This window comes from Elephas maximus, chromosome 16 (assembly GCF_024166365.1).
Source record: "Elephas maximus indicus isolate mEleMax1 chromosome 16, mEleMax1 primary haplotype, whole genome shotgun sequence".
Classification (NCBI taxonomy): domain Eukaryota; kingdom Metazoa; phylum Chordata; class Mammalia; order Proboscidea; family Elephantidae; genus Elephas; species Elephas maximus.
The window spans coordinates 12,353,579-12,375,405 of NC_064834.1; the positions used below are offsets into that span (position 1 = coordinate 12,353,579).

At 37.4% G+C, this 21,827-nt stretch overlaps 1 protein-coding gene across 4 annotated transcripts in view; it reads right to left on the minus strand.

The window, feature by feature from the left end:
• Positions 1-21,827, minus strand: part of SAMD8 (sterile alpha motif domain containing 8) — a 72,615-nt gene that overhangs the window by 5,218 nt on the left and 45,570 nt on the right. For all 4 annotated transcript variants that reach the window (XR_007513438.1, XM_049855130.1, XM_049855131.1 and 1 more), the window contains 3 exons: positions 20,789-21,381; positions 8,688-8,783; positions 2,642-2,759 (listed from right to left, as the gene is read on the minus strand). Coding sequence is in view for 3 of the 4 variants with exons in the window: in XM_049855130.1 (XP_049711087.1) it covers positions 2,642-2,759; positions 8,688-8,783; positions 20,789-21,381 (807 nt within the window). In the remaining variant the exon portion in view is untranslated. The remainder of the gene's footprint in view (positions 1-2,641; positions 2,760-8,687; positions 8,784-20,788; positions 21,382-21,827) is intronic.

The following is a 21,827-nucleotide window of genomic DNA, read 5'->3' on the forward strand; positions in this document are numbered from 1 at the left end:
TTCAGAAATCTTTTGGGAATTAAATCACTGTAACTCAAATGCCTCTACTAAGAGTCTCTTTATAATGAAAAGGCCACTGCAATACAAAACATTCCCAAGTTTTTAATCCCATATCATAATAGTTGTTTGGCTGTTCTTGCCAATAAGAAATGGGCTATGAGAGACCAATGGCTACCACCCAATATCCATTCTCCGTCTTCCCTGGTAACGGAATCTCAATTTTATTTGAGGGAGCAATGAACTCAGCCAAAACAGCTTATGTCTTAAACATTATACTGACCAAAAGAAATGATCAAAAGAAACAACCTCCTTAGATATCACACTCTTATTAGAAATCTAACCTGCTTATTATACACTGCCCAGCTTTCCTTTTCTGCCTCAGTTAAGGGCAGGAGAGGGAGAGGAATTTAAAATTGGAGAAAGAGAAGGTACTAAGCAAATATGCACTGTTTGGTTCTTCTCTGATTTCTAATGAGAATAGGTTAGAGATGTTAAAAACAATATCAGGCAGTGAAGAGAAGAGACCACTAGGAACAGGTCTTAGCCAAGGACAGGAAACAAGAGACACCATTCAACAGGAAGCAATTATCGCTTAATTATTCAAGTTTCGCTACCCTTTCCCATCTTAAATGTCCCAAATATTCTTCAGAAAAATCCAAACTGAAACACTACACAGCAGAATGAATAGGATGCTTTGAGCGAATAATGTAGAGAAATTTGCTCTAAGAGTTTCTTTCCTAAAATGAGTCATTGCTAAATTTCACAAAAAGGTATGTTCCTGGTTCTGTCCCCAGTCCTCCTACATCCGGGAATACGACTTCAAGCAATTAATTTATTACAATGAAAATGCCTTATGGAGTTCACTGTAAGGGATTCGATTGCAAGTTACTGTCACTTTAACTTTCTATTTTTAATGACTGCTGCAAGTAATACAGGCCAATAAGTAGGTTATATTATAACTCAAAGCAATTAACAGCATTTAGGGCAGGTTCAAATAGAAATGTCCATATATACCTAGAAGCAAAAAACAGAAAAAGGTCTGTTGATACTGTAGAGAGACGTTATCTATTTTGTAGCATATGTCACAGCCCTATGCACATCTACCCTTCTCTTCAGTGGCTGTCCCACAATTAAATCCCCCAGCTACAGGAAATCTTTTCAGTACAATAAGCCCGTATTTTTCTTTTTAAAAATCTCTTCTAATCAATTAACATACCATTTGGGGGAAACCATTCTATCCCTACCTCACACAATGTATAGAAAGAAATTCAAAATATATTTAAGTATAACAAATAAGACCACAGAAGTATTAGATATCATTTTTTCATTTATCAGAATAGCAGTGACTCAAAATATTGATAATAAATAGTGCTGGCAAGAGGTTGGAGAAACTGGCTTGTATATATTATTGGTGGCAGTGAAAAACTAGTCTTTTTTATAATCCTATCTTTTATTTAAAAAGTATCTATCTATGTAAACTATGTGTGTATAAGCATACTTAAAAACAGCTTATGTGGCTATACGTGCAACTGTTAAAAGTATTATTTATGGGGTGGAGTGAAAGAAGGGAGAATTATATGAGCATTTTATCTTTCCAGTTATACATTTCTATATAATTTGAATTTTTATAGTAAGTTTATACAACTTTAATTAGAAAAAATTACTTTTCATTTTTGAAAAAAAAGGAAAAAAAATTTTATCTTAAAAATAAAATATTTCCTTTATGCTAAATTCTAAGTGTCATGTTAATCTTTTCTCCTGTCTTAATGGTCAGTTTAAGCACTCCTAATGCCACCCTTTTGTCGCCCTTCAGCTCAGGGGTATATTCTTAGCTCTTGATCTCCTCTGGCTGCTTAATCTTCTGTTGCTGGCATTTCAGCTATTTATATTGCAGTAGAAGAGCTGGCACTTAATTTTGTTTTATACTTTACAAACGACATTAAAATAACAAAAAAAGGTGTTAATACATACATTTGAGTATTTGGGAACACAGAACTAAAACATGGAGGCTTAGAAAAGTAGGATAATAAATTCTTTTGTCCAAATTTAATGAGTCACAATAGCAATTTCCAGGGTCTTTTTTTTTTTTTTTTTAAGTAATTCATTACCCTCTTTTTGTTTCTATCTGCATGATCTCTCCTCTTTCTTTACCCAAAGAGAAGATAATGTCTACAGTGTACCAAAACAACAAGTTACAAGGTATAAAGACTTAAGAAAAAAAAAAGGCAATCAGTTTGTATATCCCAGAAAAAACAAAGTTTGGAATACTGGGTACTATATTTTAAATGGGAAATGATCAAATTGCAACATTAAAAAAAAAATGGAGTGATGAGTGCAGTGAAGGGGCTAGAGTCATGTTGTATGAGGAACTAAAGACACTGAGGATTGGCTAGCCTAGGAAAGGGAAAATGATGATTGAAAGAAACTTCATTTTTGTTAGCTGCACAGGGTAGAAGGAGTATCAATGGACAGAAGTCACAGGAGGCAGATTCTGGCTCAAGATCATTACCAAATTATTTCTGGAGGTTTATTACAGATACCGCAAATACTGAAAAGCACACTTTAGTATCACCCTGTTGCACATACGGTATCACCAACCCACCAAGAAGAAGAAGAAAGAATAATAAAGGTAGCAGGCTACCTTTCCAGTACACTGCAGGTGCTGTCCCGGCACGGAGAGGGAGGTCACAAACATGGTAAAGCAGCGAAGCAAGAACACAGTGCCCATCAGACTACAGAGCCTTCGCAGAAGTATCGACCTGTGAACAGAGCAACCAAAGAGGGGGAAAGATCTGAAGGAAACAAACCAAAAAACCCCAAACATCAAATGCCTACTTAAAGGGAGAATGAGAAGGAAAACCACTGGACTCTAGAAGAGGGCAGAATCTTAGGGACTTCTAAAGCATCACTGTCCAGTAGAACTCTAGGCAATTATGAAAATATTCTGTATCTGCACCATCCAATACACTATCCACTAGCTACCTGTGGCTCTAGAGCACTTGAAATGTGGCCAGTAGGACCAAGTAAATTAATTTTAAATTTTATTTCATTTTAATTAATTTAAATAGCCACATGTATCTTGACCCTGCCATGTTGGACAGGGCAGACTTAAAATTGGATTCAAAGGGCATCATTTCATTAATAAGAAAATATGGCTAAGAGAAAATAAAAGTTACATAAAAGAGAACTAAGACTAGTACCTAGTCTGACTCTTAGCTTAATGTTAGTCCTAATATTCATATAGTATTGATTTATGAGAAGTTAAACACTTGTGATTCTAGAGTTTTTTTGGGGGTGGGCATTAATATACAGCACTATAAATTAGTTACTGATAGTAGTTATCTAATACAAATTCTAACTTCTCCACTTAAGCTATAAAATACAGTACCAAGTTTCACAGGCAGGAACAGATCTCAAACAAATATTCTGAATAACATTCATTTGGCTAATCATGAACTGCACTGTGATGTCACCTTTTTTTTAACATCTTATCTCTCTAAAACAAACCGTAAGATTCTTGAGGGCAGGGGCTACATGTTAGGCTTTTTCAAAATGCTCCTTCCTGCCTCAAAAAAGCACTGAACACAAGGCTAGGTATATCTCAAACTTCAGTGTGTACACTTGGGATGGAGCCAGGTATCTGAATTTTAACAAGCAGCCTAGTTGATTCAAATGAAACAGGTACATAAACGAAACCAAACCTGTTACTTGTGGGGTCAGGGCAGAGCAGAACTGCCCCATAGGGTTTCCAAGGCTGTAAATCTTTACCGAAGCAGGCTGCCACATCTTTATCCCGTGGAGTTGCTGGGTGCGTTCAAACCACTGACTTTTTGGTTAGCAGCCAACTGCTTTAATCACTACGCCATCACGGCTCTTGTGGTACACGGACCGCCATTTTTGGGGTCATTTTATTTATTTTTTAATTTTATTGTGCTTTAGGTGAAAAAAAAAATATTTTTTTTTAGGTGAAAATTTACAACTAAAGTTAGCTTCTCATTCAAAAACTTATACACATATTGTTTTGTGACACTGGTTGCAAGCACTCTCCCCTTTTCTACCCTGTGTTCCTTGTGTCCATTTGTTCAGTTCCAAAGGTATGAACAGACACTTCACCAAAGAAGACACTCAGGCGGCTTACAGACACATAAGGAAATGTTTGTAATCATTAGCCATTAAAAACAAAAAACAGTGCTGTCATTAGCTATCATTAGCCATTAGAGAAATGCAAATCAAAAATATAGTGAGATACCATCTTACTCTGACATTACTGGCACTAATAAAAAAAACAGAAAATAACAAATGTGGGAGAGTGAAATTCTTATGCACTGCTGGAGGGAATGTAAAATGGTACAACCACTATGAAAAACAATATGGCACCTCCTTAAAATGCTAGAAATAGAAATACCATATGATACAGCATTCCCACTCCTTGGAATATATCCTAGAGAACATATTCTCGGCTTGTTTTGGGGCAGGTGTTGCCCATTTGATCTCGTATATTTGACTGAACTAAGAAGCATGCTCCTCACATGTGTTATTGTTTGTTTTATGGGCCTGTCTAATCTTGTTTGAGAAGTAGGCTTCGGGAGTGGTTTCAGCTCTGAGATAGCAGAGTGTCTGGGAGCCATAGTGTCCAGGGTTCCTCCAGTCTCTGTCAGGCCAGTAAGTGTGGTCTTTTTTCGTGAATCTGAATTTTGTTCTAAATTTTTCTCCCGCTCTGTCTGGGACTCTCTGTTGTCACAGCAGTCGGTGGCAGCAGATAGGTACCATCAAGTTCTTCTGGCCTCAGGCTGGCAGAAGCTCTGGTTCATGTGGTCCTTCAGTCCTTTGAACTAATATTTTCCTTGTTTCTGGTCTTCTTCATTCTCCTTTGCTTCAGACAGGATGAGGCTAACAGATATATCTTAGATGGCCACTTGGAGGCTTTTCAGACCCCACGTGCTACTTACCAAAGTGGGATGTAGAACATTTTCTTTATGAACTATGTTATGCCAGTTGACCTAGAGGTCCCCTGAGACTATGGTCCCCAGCCCTCAACCCCAGCAACTTGGTCCCTCAAGGTGTTTGTATGTGTCTAGAAAATTTCTATGATTTTGCCTTGGTCAAGCTGCACTGACTTTCCCTATATTGTGTGTAATCTTTCACTTCACCAAAGTTGACACTTATTTCCCCTTTCTCTCCCTCCCCACCTCGTAACCACTGAAGAATGTTTTTTTCTGTCTGTAAACCTTTTCTGGAGTTCTTACAGTAGTGGGCTCGTACAATATTTGTCCTTTTATGATTGACTTATTTCACTCAGCATAATGCCCTCCAGATCATCACTGTTCTTTATCATTGCATAGTATTTCATTGTGTGTATGTACCATAATTTGTTTATTCTTTCATCTGTTGATGGGTACTTAGGTTGTTTCCATCTTTTTACTATTGTGGATAGTGCTGCAATAAACATGGGTGTGCACATGTCTATTCATGTGATGGCGCTTATTTCTCTAGGATATATTCCAAGGAGTGGGAGTGCGGTATCATATGGTATTTCTATTTCTAGCATTTTAAGGAGGTGCCGTATTGTTTTTCATAGTGGTTGTACCATTTTACATTCCCTCCAGCAGTGCATAAGAATTCCAATCTCCCTACAACCTCTCCAACATTTGTTATTTTCTGTTTTTTTTGATTAGTGACAGTAATGTCGGAGTAAGATGGTATCTCACTATACTTTTGATTTGCATTTCTCTAATGGCTAATGATTACAAAAACATTTCCTTATGTGTCCATAAGCCACCTGGGTGTCTTCTTTGGTGAAGTGTCTGTTCATACCTTGTCCATTTTTTAATTGCGTTATTTGTCTTTTTGTTCTTGAGGTGTTGAAGTATTTTGTAGATTTTAGAGATTAGACCCTTGTCAGGTATGTTGTACACAGAAATTTTTCCCAGTCTTTTGGTGAAGTCTTTTGATGAATGTAAGGTTTAATTTTTAGGAGCTCCCAGTTACCTAGATGTTTATGCATTGTTAGTTATGGTTTATATTCCACTTATGCCATGTATTAGGGCCCTAGTAGTATCCCTATTTTTTCTTCCATGATCTTTACAGTTTTTGGTTTTATATTTAGGTCTTTGATCCATTTTGAGTTAGCTTTTGTACATGGTGTGAGGTATGGATCTTGTTTAATATTTTTTACAGATGGATATCCAGTTTTGCCAGCACCATCTGTTCAAGAGACTATCTTTTCCCCATTTAACAGGCCCTTTTTCAAATATTAAAAAAAAAAAAAAGAGAATTTTTTTTTTTTTTTTAATATTGGCTGCTCATAGATGGATGGATTTACATATGGGTTCTCAATTCTGTTCCACTGGTCTATGTGGCTGTTGTACCAGTACTAGTCTGTTTTGACTACCATGGCTGCAAAATAGGTTCTAAGCTCAGGTAGTATGAGGCCTCCCACTTTGTTCTTCTTCTTCAATAATGCTTTACTTATGTAGGGGCTCTTTCCTTTCCATACAAAGTTGGTAAATTTGCTTCTCCATTGGCTAAAGAATACTGTTGGAACTTGGATCAGGATTGCACTGTATGTGTAGCTCAGTTTGGGGAGTACTGACATTTTTGCAATATTAAGCCTTCTTCGTATCCACGAAGATGGTATGTTTTTCCACTTACATAGGTCTCTTTTGATTTTTTACAGTAGTGTTTTGTAGTTTTCTTTGCATACGTCTTTTAGGCCCCGGTTAGATTTATTTCTAAGTATTTTATCTTCTTGGGAGCTACTATAAACGCGACTGATTTGCTGGTTTACTCTTAGAAGTTCTCTTTGTTGGTGTAAGCCACCATTTAAATATATATATATACACATATATATATATATATATATATATATATATATATATACACATATATATATAACTGTGTTTTAGGTGAAAGTTTACACAGCAAATTAGGTTTCCTTTTAACAATTTTTATAATTTTTTTCCTGTGACGTTGGTTATAATTTTCACAATGTGTCAGCATTCGCATTGTTTCCATTCTGTTTGTTCTGTTTCTGTTGATACAGCTTCCCTGTCCCTCCTTGCCTTCTCAACTGATTGGTCTCATACAGTTGATGGCATAAGGGAGCACGCTAGTCATGGGTGATACACATCTTTTTTTTTTTTTTTTTTTTAATAAGCTGATTATTTGGCTGAAACATGACACCCAGGAATGGCTTTAGTTCCAAGTTTAAAGGGTATCTTACGGCAACAGTCTCAAGGGTTCCTCTAGTCAATATTGGTCCAGTAAGTCTGGCTTTATTTTAATTGCACTGAACTCTTTTTAATGACGATATTTAATTTATTGTGAAATATCAATAATGGTAAAGGACGCTGTAAGGATTTTTATTTATTATCCAAATAAACAAAAAAACTGTTGCGTTTGAGTTGATTCTGATTCATAGCGACCCTATGGAAAAATCTGGCTTTTTTTTAGGGATCTGAATTTTGTCCTACATTTTTCTCCCATTCTATCAGGGATCTTCTATTGTGTCTCTGGTCAGAATGACAGCCAGGCACCATCCAGTTCTTCTGGTTATAGACCACACAATTTGAGAAACACTTTCTTAGACTAATAAAACATCAACACTTAACTGGCCACTGCTATGCTTTACTAAACCTACCAAGGTTTGCTATAGAAGGTAAACACTTTCCTGTTTTGAAGAGTGAATAAATTCAGACCCATGGGGTCTTGTAAGGCAAAGTTAAATCAGAAAGCACCAGTGATATATTTGTTTTTAAACCACCTCTGGTTTTAAGCAATCCAGAGTTAAAAATATTGCTCCAAAATGGGAGAGGATGAGGTTCAACATGGCCTACAAGTGAGACAAGAATAGCAATCATCAACCTTTCTTTTCACCTTGAAAGCACTGAAATAACTGCTGCTTAGATTTTTTTTTTTTTAGGAATTAACTATCACTGTGGTTTACCACAAGCACTCCCTGGTGAGGAGAAAAGAATAAAAAATTCAAGGAAGTGCCATTATTCCTCTGCGGTGATCCAAAGACAATAGACAGCTAATAACAATATCCACAAACTTTACAGTTTCTTAAATTTTTTCCTCACTATGCTTTATTTTTGCCTTAAAACAATTAATTTCCCCCACTAAAGTAGAAAAGGAGCCTCCTCTAATACCTTCCTCCTTTTTTAAAAATTTTAACAAGTCTTCCCTTTATGTTTCTTGGTAAAAGTACCACAGAAACGCTTTCCCTACACGGCAACTTCCTATACCACCTGAGATAAAGCACACTGAGTAAATGTGCATGCCATCAAAATAATCTCTTTTTTAATGGTCCCCTCCAAGCAGAGAACAGTTTCTTCCATCCATACAGTTGACCAAAGACTGTCCTTGGAGGAGTTTCCACTACAGAAAATGACATTTCTTGTTTGTTTCTAAAGAAAGATGAGACTAGGCTGTCAATGGCTGGTTCATGGCTGATCATCCCATCTCTGATCTGTCCCGGCAAAATACACTCAGGACATTACTAATATGTAGATAATATCTTAGGCTGACTCCTTAGTGGAACAAAACCATTTTCTTTTGTCAATAATTATAATGTCACACTGGACAGAGGCGGAAATTAAGGAAACTGCACAGGGAAAGATAAGGTTTGATGACCATGACATCAAGAGTCAAAACACTTAATCTTTTAATGGAGTTAAGTGAGATACCTGTGCTTGTGAAGAAGAAGAACCAGGAGCCAAATATAGCAGAGAATCATGCCACATACTTCTGTCATGGCAAAGGCCCATGGGATTCTAGGAACACTGAAACAGGAAAAAAAAATTAAGTTTTGAACTGAAGAGCAGTATATGCACTTAAATGAATCTACTACCCCTTTCAATAAAATACTCTTCTAATAATGGTCTTAAAATTGTTTTATAGAATTTTTACCTCTTTTAAGAGATGATATTTTAAGAACTTGGGGAAAAAAGTTTTATAAAGTATCCCATTTATCAGAGGCTGTTGTCTGATGCTCAGTCATGGTTCTCGGTAAAGACGGAACAACCCTTTTCTCCCTTCCATGCAGGACTGCCCAAAAAAGATAATGGGAAAAAGGTTCACTTCTTTTTTTTTTTAAACATTTTATTGTGCTTTAGGTGAAAGTTTACACAGCAATTTAGTTTTCTATTCCACAATTCATACAAATTATTCCATGGCATTGGTTGCAGTCTCTGCAATGTGTCAGCACCCTCCCCATTTCAACCCTGCGTTTCTCATTTCTATTGGTTTGGTTTCCCTGCCCCTTCCTGCTTTCTTATCTTTGCTTTTGGCAAATGTTGCCCTTTTGGTCTTGTATAGTTGACTGTTCCGAAAAGCACAGTCCTCACCGGTGTTGTTTATTTTATAGGCCTTTCTATTTTTTTGGCTGAGAGGTGGCCTCCAGGAGTGGCTTCAGTTTCAAGTTAGAAGGGTGTCTTACGGCAACAGACTTAGGGATTCCTCCAGTCTCTTTTCAGTCTGGTCTTTTTTATGAATGTGAACTTTGTTCGACATTTTTCACCCACTCTAAAGGCTCCCTTCTTGCATGATGTGCTCATTTCACAATCCAGATAATCAGGGCTTGAACACTCCTCTTTTCTTTAGTATATTTGTTTTTGTTTTTTTAAACTCTCTGTACTTTGTTTTATATCCCTGTTTTCTTCTACCATTTACATTGGTCCCTCTTCTCTCCTCACTAAATTCACAGCTCCTGTTGTTCACCACTAGATTAAAAGACATGTCACATTTCTAAGAGGAAGAAAGAAAGCGAGAGGGAGAGAAAGAAAGAAAATAGATGGAAATGAAATAGGCCAAATAGGGCATTACTGGGTGTCAGGATTACTGGTGGTTTTATTTTTATTCTTTGTACACTTCTACCAAAACTTTTTATACAATGAGCATGTGTTAATTTTATGGCTGAGAAAATAAACTTATTTTTTAAAAGAAAACATGAGATCTGAAAGAAAGGAATGATATTAACAGAGTTTACTCCAAACCTTACTTAGAGTAAGTACAGAGAGTCAATCATCGTCATTCGGGGACTCATCTTTTACCTATGATCCAGAAAGGCTGATTCATCTTACGTATTTTTAACCTATTGCTGCCTCATTTACCTGGCATTACTGGGGAGAGGGTTGTTTTACATAAGAGAAATTTTCAGATAAAGGATTCCTTTAAATGATTGTTAAAAACTTAAACTTTCCCAAAAATGACACTTTTAAAAAACTATATATACATACACACACACACACACACACATATATATATACACACATACATAAACCCATTACTCTCCATTCTGACTCATACCAACCCTACAGGACAGAGCAGAACTATGCCATAGTACTTCAAGAAGCGGCTTGAGCTCTTAACCACTTCGCCACCAGGGCCCCATTAAAAAAAAAAAAAAAAAAGCTTATTATGAAAATAAGCCTTCTTCCCCCATCTAAACCTAACCCTAATTCTTGCTCCCCAGGGGCAATCACTTGTTTTATCTGCCATTAAATCTTTTAGTCACACTCTCCGAATACACACACCCCCACACTCTCTTACCCTCTCAATATTGTTATTTCACAATTCTGTTTAAAATAATCTTTGACTTTTACTATTTTAAGTTTGTAAACATCATTTAATAAGAAACTATGATTAAATTCCTTTCTTGTACAACTTCTTAAAATTCTATGGAGTAATGAATATCTTTTTCTTAGTTTGTTTTATTTTCTACGTACATAGTACCAATTCATTCTCAAACTACTTTTATTTTTCCTTGGAGGAAATCTCTCCTAGAGCCCTTCTCTCTCTTGCTCCAGTTTAGAATTGACTGCATTTTCTAGGTCTCCTGCATGACTATATCCTGGAATAAAAACCCTCATATCTTGGGAACTCCCTATGCCTCTTTTCTATGCAGGATCCTTTGCTTCCTGAATTCCACGTCCTCCTTTTTCTCAGTTTACTCCTTAGTTTTGATGGTGTGTATCTTCTAATTGTTTACTGAGAAAGAGGGGCTAGAAAATAAATGTTTTTAAGGTCAGATTTACTGAGGTTTAATATATGTACAGAAAAATTTACCCTTTTTAGGTATACAGTTCAATGAGTCTTGACAAACTTATTCAGTCAAGTAACTACCACTATAATAAAGATACAGAATGTTTTCAGCACATCAAAGGTATCTCTTGTCATGGATTGAGCTGTGTTCCCCAAAAATATGTGTCAACTTGGTTAGGCCATGATTCTCAGCATTGTGTGGCTGTGCTCCATTTTGTGATTTTCCTGTGTGTTATAATCATGATCTCTGCCTGTGGTTAAAGAGGATTAGGGTGGGATGCAGCACCCTTGCTCAGGTCACATTCCTGATCCAATGTAAAGGGAGTTTCCATGGGGTGTGGCCTGCACCACCTTTTATCTTACAAGAAATAAAAGGAAAGGGAAGCAAGCAGACAGTTGGAGACCTCATACCACCAAGAAAGAAGCACAGGGAGCAGAGCGCATCCTTTGGATCCAGGATCCCTGTGCAGAGAAGCTCTTAGTTTAGGGGAAGATTGACGAGAAGGACTGCCCTCCAAAGCCAACAGAGAGAGAAAGCCTTCCTCTGGAGCTGACGTCCTGATTTTGGACTTCTAGCCTACTAGACTGTGAGAAAATAAACTTCTCTTTGTTTAAGCTATCCACTTGTGGTATTCCTGTTATAGCAGCACTAGATGACTAAGACATCTCTTGTGCCTTTTTGAGTTAATCCCCTCTCCTACCTCCAGCCTTGGGGCAACCACTGATTCTGATTTCTGCCCTTATAGGTTTGCCTTGTCTAGAATGTCATATAAATGAAATCATACAGTATGTAGCCTTTTGTATCTGGCTTTTCCCTCAGCACAATGTGTATGATATTCATCCATGTTGCTGCCTGCATAACTCTTTATCCAGTTTCCTTATCCATTCACGGGTTGACGGGTATTTTGGGTTATTTCCAGTTTTTGGTGATTACAAATAAAGGCCACATATAGATCTCTGCATGGATATATGTTTTCGTTTCTCTTAGATAAATACCAAGGGTACTAACGTTAAGGCTATGTTTAGCTTCTTAAGAAACTACCAAACTGTTTTCAAAGCGGCTGTACCATTTTTTACACTCCCACTAGCAACAAATGTGACTATCGGTTGCTCTGAATCCTTGTCAGCATTTGGTAGTGTCAGTCTTTAAAATTTTAGCCATTCTAATAGGTATGCGGTGGGGGAAAATACATTTTTTGAGACTTGCAAATTGAAAAAGATCTTTAACCTAGTTTTAAATCTAATTGTTTTCCTGGATAGAGAATTCCAGGTTAGACAAGTTTCATTGTCTTCTAACTTTGACTATTGCTGAGAAGTCTGATGCTATTTGCATTTCTAATCTCTTGTATATTACTTGTTTTGTCTCTTAAGAAGCTTTCAGGATCATCTGTCCATACCCGGTGTTCTGAATTTTCACTATTATGGGTCATTTTGCATTTCTTGTACAGAGGGCTCAGTAGGCCCTTTCAATCTGGGAAGTCACATCCTTTGGTTTTGGAAAATTTCCTGTATTATATCTTAGATAATATCTTCCCCTTCATTTTCTCTACGTACTCTTTCTGGAACTTCTATTTGTTGATTGTTGGGCCAACCGGATCGATCTTACCTTTTCTCCTCTACTTTTCATCTCTTTGGCAATTTCATCAAATTTATGTTTCAATTATCCTGCTGGATTTTTAATACCTACTTTTTTATTTCCCAAAAGCTTTTTTTCTCCAAGTTTTCCTGTTTTATAGCCTCCTGTTCCTGTCTCATAGAATGGAACATCTATTATCTCTCTGAGGATATTAATATTTTTGTAAAGTGTTCTTCTGCTCCCTGGGTTATTTGTGTTTCCCCAGATTTTCCTTTTTTCTGTCTTTGTTGGTCTGTTTTCCTCAAATGTCTTAATGATTCTTGACTGATAATTCATATCTGACAGTGAAGTATTAAAAAAGATAATTTGTGTGCATGGTCTGAGCTTATCAAATTTTGGGTTTTACTGTACAGTGGTTGAACAGAGATCTGGTTGATTAGTTGAAGAAGTTCTCCCAACTACAGGATCTATAGTCCTTTTTCTTTGGACAGGTTTTCCAAGGAGAATAATCTGTTTTTCTCCTTGGAAGATAGGGGAAATATCTAACTACAACGCTCTCTGAGTTGAAAGGCGGAAGGGAGCTGATGTGTCAGTGATGAGGACACAGACTTTTAGTTAACCCCCTTAAGAGCAGATTGAAAACTTATGGCTCCCTTTGTGTTCCTTGAGTCTAGAGTGCCCTCACATTCAACTGCTCTGAAGATACACTACTAGTTTTCTGTTGCAGTAGAAAAGGGGAACTAGAGGTCTAAAAGCTTCTTAAAAAATGAATTTCCAGTCAGTTCTCCATATTTAGCATCTATCTCTATCTGGCCTTGAGAGATACTTGGCTTCTCCTATTTTGTGAGCTTTTCTGGAGTTCTGCAATACAAATAAACTCACCTCTTCAGTACTGTTGCTCCCCTCAATCTCACAATAGGCACTTAGCTATCTACTTTCATCATTATTACTGTTTTTGCCTTTATGTGATTATAGGAGGTCCCCCCTCCCTTTACTGTCATTTAGGTGATGTTGAGAGGAAACCGTCAAATGTGTATTCAATCACTCACATTTATTTAGATGCAAAGCTTTCTAAAATGAATTATACACCTGTGGCCTTTTTTAGGTGCCCTGGTAGCATAGTTTGTTAAGACCTATGGCTGCTAACCAACAGGTCAGTAGTTCGAATCTACCAGCTGCTCCTTGGAAAGCCTATGAGGCAGTTCTACTCTGTCCGTAGGGTTGCTATAAATTGGAATTGACTTGATGGCAACGGGTTTATGCCTTTTTTGCTTTGGTAATTGAAAGTTATCACTGTGAACACTGATTACTACACAGTACACAGTAATGACCTCAAGGACTACTGAGAAATGAAGGGCAGTTAGATCCTAGATTGGTGTTCTTTTTCCATTATTTATGTTTGCTTTTTATAGTGTTTCTGTTTCCTCGCTTGTTATTATGGTTATAATATTCCTTCTTACTGCTAGAGATGGGCCTACTTCTAAAAGCATCCCCAGTCCCTTCTAATTTTTTATAATCAGCAGAAGCTCTTAGCATTGTGTCAAATAAGCTTCAGAAAAAGACTATGAAACAAAGATCAGTGTACAACTAATTTATCAGAAAATGCTCCCAAGGAAAAAACCATAGGGTAGTTGGGGATATGGGACGAGGAAGGGAAGGAAAGTCAAATAACGGTGAGAAATCAAGCATAGTTCTGTGGGGAACGCAGGAAAGGATAACTTTGGCTCAATCCTGTAGGGAACTTGGGAGATGGGGAAGGTCAGATCTCAATGTTGTCCCAATAGGAGGAAAAGAAATGAAATATTTATACCCTACCTTTCTTCTCAGTCATTGGTTAAAGGCTGCTACTGGAGGGATGTACATTTCCAAGCATTTTTGGGTCTGCATTCAGGCAGGCAAAGCATGTTCCATCAATCCATGAGTAGCCTTCCAATAAACAGACACACCTGCTGGCTGCTGGGACTATCAGTGTGCAGAAAAATAGAAACTGGACCCAAGGGGATACGGGAAAAGCATTGACAGTACCTGCTGTCATTCTCCTATGAATAAAGTTTAGAGGCTGTAACAGTATGGGGCTTTGTAGTGAGTGGCACTGTAGGTAAACAAGTTAGGTAAAATTTGGGTTCAAATTCTAACTGCAAACTGAAAAAATATGTCCACACGAAACTTTGTACACATATGTTCATAGCAGCATTATTTATAATAGCCCCAAAAATGGAAACAATCCAAACATACATCAACTGAAGAAGGGATTAAAAAATGTGGTATATCCAATCCACACAAGAGAATATTATTTGGCCATAAAAAGGAATGAAGTATTGATACATGCTACAACATGAATGAACCTTGAAAATATTATGCTAAGTGAAAGAAGCCAGACACAAAAGGCTACATACTGTATGGTTCTATTCATATGAAATGTCTAGAATAGGTAAATCCATAAAACGTTAGTAACTTAGTGGTTGCCAGGGGGTGAGGGGAGGAGGGATAGAGTGTGATTGTTAAAGCATATAAGGTTTCTTTATAAAATAAGCTGATGAAAATGTCCTGGGATAAGGGGTGACAGTTGCACAGCTCTGTGAATACACTAAAAACCACAGAATTGTACACTGAAAAATAAGACCCTCGTTGCTCTTCCAGACCATTTCCCCTCCTTTCCTATTACATTACACCTTGCTACGGTCATCTACAGAACTCTGCCACCCAATTTCTCATTTCTTGAAGATTTTCGCTTCCGATTCACTGTCACTCTCTCCAATACTTCTCCTGCTATAACTTGTGTTCTTCTCACGTACTTTACTTACTTCTCTTCTCCACCTATGATCTGGTCCTTTACCCTGAACCCTATGGTTAGAAATAAAACCTTGTCATTACCAAGGTTTTTGCTTCTTATAATCTCAATTTTAAGCATCCTACCCCTAACTAACACTTCTTGTCATTCTTGTTCATTCCTTTTAGTACCCCAAGTTTAATTCTGATACTGAAAATCCATTGATCCTATAATGCTTTCTCAGTCCTTCACCTACCTCATATCCTCACTCCCTTCTTTATTTGCATAAGAGCCCATGGTCCATCATTATAATCATTCCCTTGCCTCTCTTTTTCTTCATCATACTAAACAAAGCCCCAGACCTGCTTAAATCTAGTTCTCCACCTATTCCATACCTGTATCTGTGCAGCTGAATGAAACTGGTAAAAACATAAAACAGCAACATGACTAGTAACCTCAAGGAGGCCCTTAGTGCCGCAACTACATTACACAAGTCTATTCACCCTCCTGGAGCCCTGGTGGCCCAGTGGTTAAGAGCTACAGCTGCTAACCAAAAGGCTGGCAGTTCGAATCCACCAGCTGTTCCTTGGAAACCCTATGGGGCAGTTCTATTCTGTCCAATTGGGTTGCTATGAGTTGGAATCAACTTCATGGAAACTTTTTTTTTTTTTAATTCAGTCTTCTACTCCACTTGATGACTACTTTTCATTTCACTCTTTCTTCTCAAGCCTCCAACACCTTTTCCCCATTCTCACTCTCTGGTCACAGAGAAAACAAAAACAATCAGAAGAGCATTTCCTTGTGCTCTACTATCACATCTACCCTTGTCTCCATATTTCTTAGCTTCCCTTTTGTTATTACGAACAGTCCATGAACCTAAGACCAGCCTCTCCCACCCATTAGCACCAGCTGCCACTTGGCGACCCCAAGTGCACAGAGCAGGACTGTGCTCTACAGGGTGTTCAGAACTGTGACCCTGCAGACGTAGACCACCAGGCCTTTCTTCTGAAGCGCCTCTCAGTGGGTTTGAACCACTGTCCTTTTGGTAAGCAGCTGAGCGTTTAACCATTTTTGCCATCCAAGGACTTTCCCATCCACTAGATTCCATTTTTTCCATTTACACAAAGACATGGCTTCAGCAATTATACCCTTTCTCTCCTCTAATGCCATTTGGTGCGCTGCCTCCCTTTACTGGTCATGCCTTATCATTATATACAACAAACGTGCTATAATATAGTCCATCCAAACAAACCCTCCTGACCTCATAGCCCCTCCTGCTACTGCTCCATTTCTCTGCTGCCCTTAGAGGACAATCTGTAAGACTTCATTGTTTCCAATTTCTCTCTTCCCTTCTCCTCTTCCTTTTCTTTCTCTCCTCTCCTGCCCCACAGAAAAGTTTCAACCCAAAGAAAAACTGAAAGAATAAGCACTTTGTATTCTTCATCTAAACCTATAAATTATTTACAACTAACATTTCCTTCATTTGCTTTATTTCGTTCTTTTTATACACACATACGCATACACATACTTTTTTGAGGAGGGAGGTGGAGTAAAACTATTTGAAATTAAGTTGTAGACACTGACACTTTTCCCCTAAATGTTTCAACATGTATCTCCTAAGAACAAGGATATTCTCCTCATAGCCCAATACAATATTATACCCAAGAAACTACAGCGCTGATTTAGCAGCATCATTTAATACACAGTCCAAATTAAAATGTTCTTAATTGTCCCACAACTGTTTACACAGCACTTTTTTTTTTTCTTGATATAGGATCCAGTTAAAGCTCATGCATTGCTCTTCGTTGTCTCCCTTACAATTCCTCCACCTGGCTTCTGTCTGCCATGGCACATTTTTAGAGTCCTGATTAGCTAGCTGTCTTATAGACTGTTCCATGTTTTGAATGTCTGATTATTTCATTATTAGATTCAAGTGAAATGTTGTTGGCAAGAATACTACATAGGTGATTTTATTAATGTTAGTTTACCCCTCTGTTGATGCTAAATTTGATCATTTGGTTAACATGATGTTTGCCAGATCTTACGGTTATGAAAGAATCTTTTTCCCTTTATAATTAATATGTAAGATGGTACTTTCACTTCATATGAATATCCTGCTCTCCAATGGCCTTTTACCTAATGGATTTTAACACCCAGTAATGATTTACTGGAATCAATTATTACACTGGGGGCTACAAAATAGTAATTTTTTAATTCTATTTTTCCAGCCACATATATTTTCTGATATTCTTTCTGACAAGTTTTCCTCACCCCACCCTTTTTGCTTGTTTCTTTTGAGTTATCACTACAGACTCAGAGTCTTTTTTAATTCAATATCATAATCCGTTACCATCATTGTTTTTTCTTTTTAAGTTTCAAATGTCCTAATTTGACCAATGGGAGTCGCTTTAAAATAGCCTCTATGTTCTTTCAACATTTCCATTGGTTTTGTACACTTCCTTTCTTTCTGGCACAAGAGCTGTTTCTGGCTCGTTCTACACTTTCCCTGCCTCCAAATTACAATCAACTGTTTCTCCAAGTCTGGTTCCTTTTAGTGGGGAATGGTATGTAGAAACTATGATCTGGATGCTCAAGGTGCTTGTTGTTGTTTTTCCTGAAAACGACTTCCTATCAGTTCATAAAAATCATCCTTACTCTTTTTTAAGATTAAACAGGACTCCACTATGTACATATACCACAGAATATTCACTGGTCTCCCACAGATGAACATTTAGATTATTTCCAATATTTCTAACTATTACAAATAAAGCCACAAACAACCTTATGCATATGTCATTTCATACTGGTAGAGCTATACCTTCAGGTAATGTCCAGTAAATCTCACATTTTCTCTTGAACCCATTACAATCAGGTTTTTGCCCATATTAACTCTTGCCTGGTAACCGATGACCAATACTAAAGCCAATGGTCAATTCTCATCTTAATTGACCTCTCAGCAGCATTTAAGACTGCTGATTATTATTTCTGCCTTCTTAAAAGACTTTTTAAACTTGATTTCCAGGATACTACTTCTCCCTCTGCTCTGACCTTCTCAGTCTTCATTGCTCGTTTCTCCTTACTTCTCTGACCTCTGAACGTTAGAATGCTCTAGGACTCAATCTTCAACCCTCTTCTCTTTCCTTTTGGACTCCTTCTCTGGGAGACCGTACTTATGCTGACAACTCTCAAGTTTCAGCCCAGATCACTCTCTGAACTCTAGCTCATATTTTCATCTCTTACTTGATGTTCTGTTTTGAATTTATAAAAAGTATCTCAAACTTCACATGTCCAAAACCGAACCCTTTATTTTCCCTCCAAGTGAGCTCCTTCCACAGTCTTCCTATCTCTGTAAATGGCAACTCCATCCTTCTGGATGCTCAGGCTAAAAGTCTTGGAATTGTCCTTGACTTCCTTCTTTCTCTTATACCTCATATTCAAATCCATCGGCAAATCCTGCTGACTCTACTTTCAAAATATTTACAGAATCTGACTCCTTCATACCACCTGTACCACTACTACTCTCCTCCAACCCACCGTCATCTTTCTAAATGAATTCAAGAGACTGTTTTCCAATCCCTGCTTCCTCACCTCACTCTCTTGGGATTCTCAATACAACAACCTTAGATCTCTCCACTCCTCTGCTCAATATTTCCAATGGCTTCCCTTTTACTCAGAATGAAAGGCTAAAATTCCTACAATCCCTACACAATCTGGCCTCCTGTCTCTCCTCTGATCTTATATCCAGCTGTTTTCTCCATCTCTCACTTGATGTTCTTTAACATGCCAGGCATACACAATTGAGGATTTTTGCGCTTTGATGTTACCTTTGCCTAGAGTACCCTTTCTCCAGATATCTGGGAGATTTCGTCTTCATTTCTTTAGGGTCTTCTGTTTTAGTTGGGAAAGTGGTATAGAATAGAGGAGGAGATATAGGATCTAACAGCTTCTTAAACAGCTTTTATTCAATTTTCTAAAATAAGAAGTTATTTGAGCACCACCCTTTCATCTTCAGTATCCAGAGTTTATCTGCTTAGTTCTCAGTTTTCCTCACTTCTGTTTTAGAGGTAGGTCATTTTAGGTCTAGCTACCACCTGGAGCCCTGGTGGCTCGGTGGTTAAGAGCTTGGCTGCAAACCAAAAGGTTGGCAGTTTAAATTCACCAGCCGCCCCTTGGAAACCCTACAGGGCAGTTCTACTCTGGGTCGCTATGAGTGGAAATCAACTCGACAGCAATGGATTTAGTGTTATTTCATTTTTTCTTACGTTTCCACTCATTCATCTGCTTTCAAACTGCCAAACGTGTTGCTGTTTTCTTCTCTTTTATCCACGTCACACTTGTGGGCTTAGAATGTTTAAAAAAAAAAAAAAAGTGGCATCTTGAGAGGGAGTAAAACATGATATACATGCCATTCTGCCATCTTAACCTGATAATTTTAATTCATTTTTCTTCTTCATAATTTTTTTTATTGTGCTTCAGATGAAGGTTTACAGAGCAAATTAATTTCTTATTAAACAATTAATACACATATTGTTTTGTGATACTGGTTGTCAACATTCTCCCCTTCTCAGTTTTGCATTCACCATTACCAGCTTTCCTGTTCCCTCCTGCCTTCTTGTTCTTGCCCCTGGGCTGGTGTGCTCATTTAGTTTTGTTGTTTTATGGGCTTGTCTAATCTTTGGCTGAAGGGTGAACCACAGGAGTGACTTCAGTACTGAGTTAAAAGGGTATGCAGGGGTCATATCTTTGGGGTCTCTCCAGTCTCTGTCAGACAAGTAAGTCTGGTCTTTTTTTGTGAGTTAGTAATTCATCTCATTTTTTAAATACAAATGCTATGAAACACTTTCAGACAGGCAAAAGTTTTATAAAAGTAAACAAGAAAGTACTACAAACTTTACAAAAGTAAAAAAAAAACACATACAAAATAGTTCTCAGTATTTGTTCTATTATAGTTTTTCATTTACATACGCTATATTCTTTTATATGCATTCAGTATTTCATAAAAAAATAACAGAGTACTATTATTTTATCAGTTTGTATTATTATCTGTGAAAATTCTAACTCATTTAATGACACAGGAGACCACCCCGTATTTTCTGAAAAGTGGAACCTTATTCATCATTTAAGAAAAAAAAGTTTCATGTATTACAAACAACATACCAAGGAGTGATACCTGTAGAAAAATAAAATAAGCAGTGGTCTTTCCCACTCACCTAGGCTTAAGGTCTAATTTACCCTAAATGAGGAAGGTTATTTCAAAGCATATCTTCATATACCACCAGATAAGCAAATGAAGAGTATAAACCAACAACAACAATAAACATAATTATGATAAATATATTATTATCACTACTATATTATGGCAACTTTCTACAAACTTATCAACTAGGAGCAAAACTTACCTGTCTAAGAATATATCTGGGAGTGGTGGATACGTTTGCATGTCAGGCACCCGCTCGTGGACTATAACCATAATGAAGGATGTAAATCCAAACACTATAAAAACATATATACAACTCAATATGGTCTTCCAGTACTCTGGGTCCAGTCTTCTAACAGAATGTTTGTTTTTACCATTCATATACTGGAACTGATCAGAATTCAGGTCAGTGATGGGTCCATCACAGTCATGGGAAGGATCGCCATTACAGAGCCAGTCTGAACTCTGAAGAGCGCTGATAAAAGGGGTCATGGGACTCAGGGGGCTGTCACTGCTGTAGCCCATCTCTTCTAAAACATCAATATGTATTTTCTGCAATTTGCGAACTGAGAGCATTAACCTTTTAATGTCCCCTAAGACTTTGATTTCCAGGGGAGGAGACCGGAGATCATATTCAGTCAATGTTAGCAATGTGACTCCATCAAGTCGGTGCTTATTGCATAGGATGTCCACATACTCGAAAAAGCCTTCATCTTTCAGCCAAACAGCTACATGCTTGGTAGTCCAGCGGCGAATGCACAGTTGATTAGGACCTGCCATTTCCTCTTCTACTGCCTGCCAACGGAAAACAGAAAAACAAAAAAACTTCAGTGTATCCTAATAACTCCTTCAAAGACCAAATACACATAAACGTGTCAGAAACAGTCATTTACCTATACTGCCCTATTGGCTTCTAAAAGAGACGGAAAGAAACAAAAAATATTCAGTATGAGTGGTTTTTAGTAATAATAAATGTATATATATAACTCGAATTAAAAGAAAGGATAATGACCATTTTTAGAGGAAGATATTTTACAAATGGCTTTTTCATAGCACATCTGTCATAACTTAATTAGAAAAAAACCTACTAAACAACTGAGAAAAATCCCATCTTAGTACTGTCATAAAATGTGTAGAAAGATGTTATACAAAAAAAAATACAAATTTCTGAAATCCTCATGTTCATGAAAAAAATATCCCCTACCCCCCCAAAAAACCCAAAATGGCAGATAACCATAATT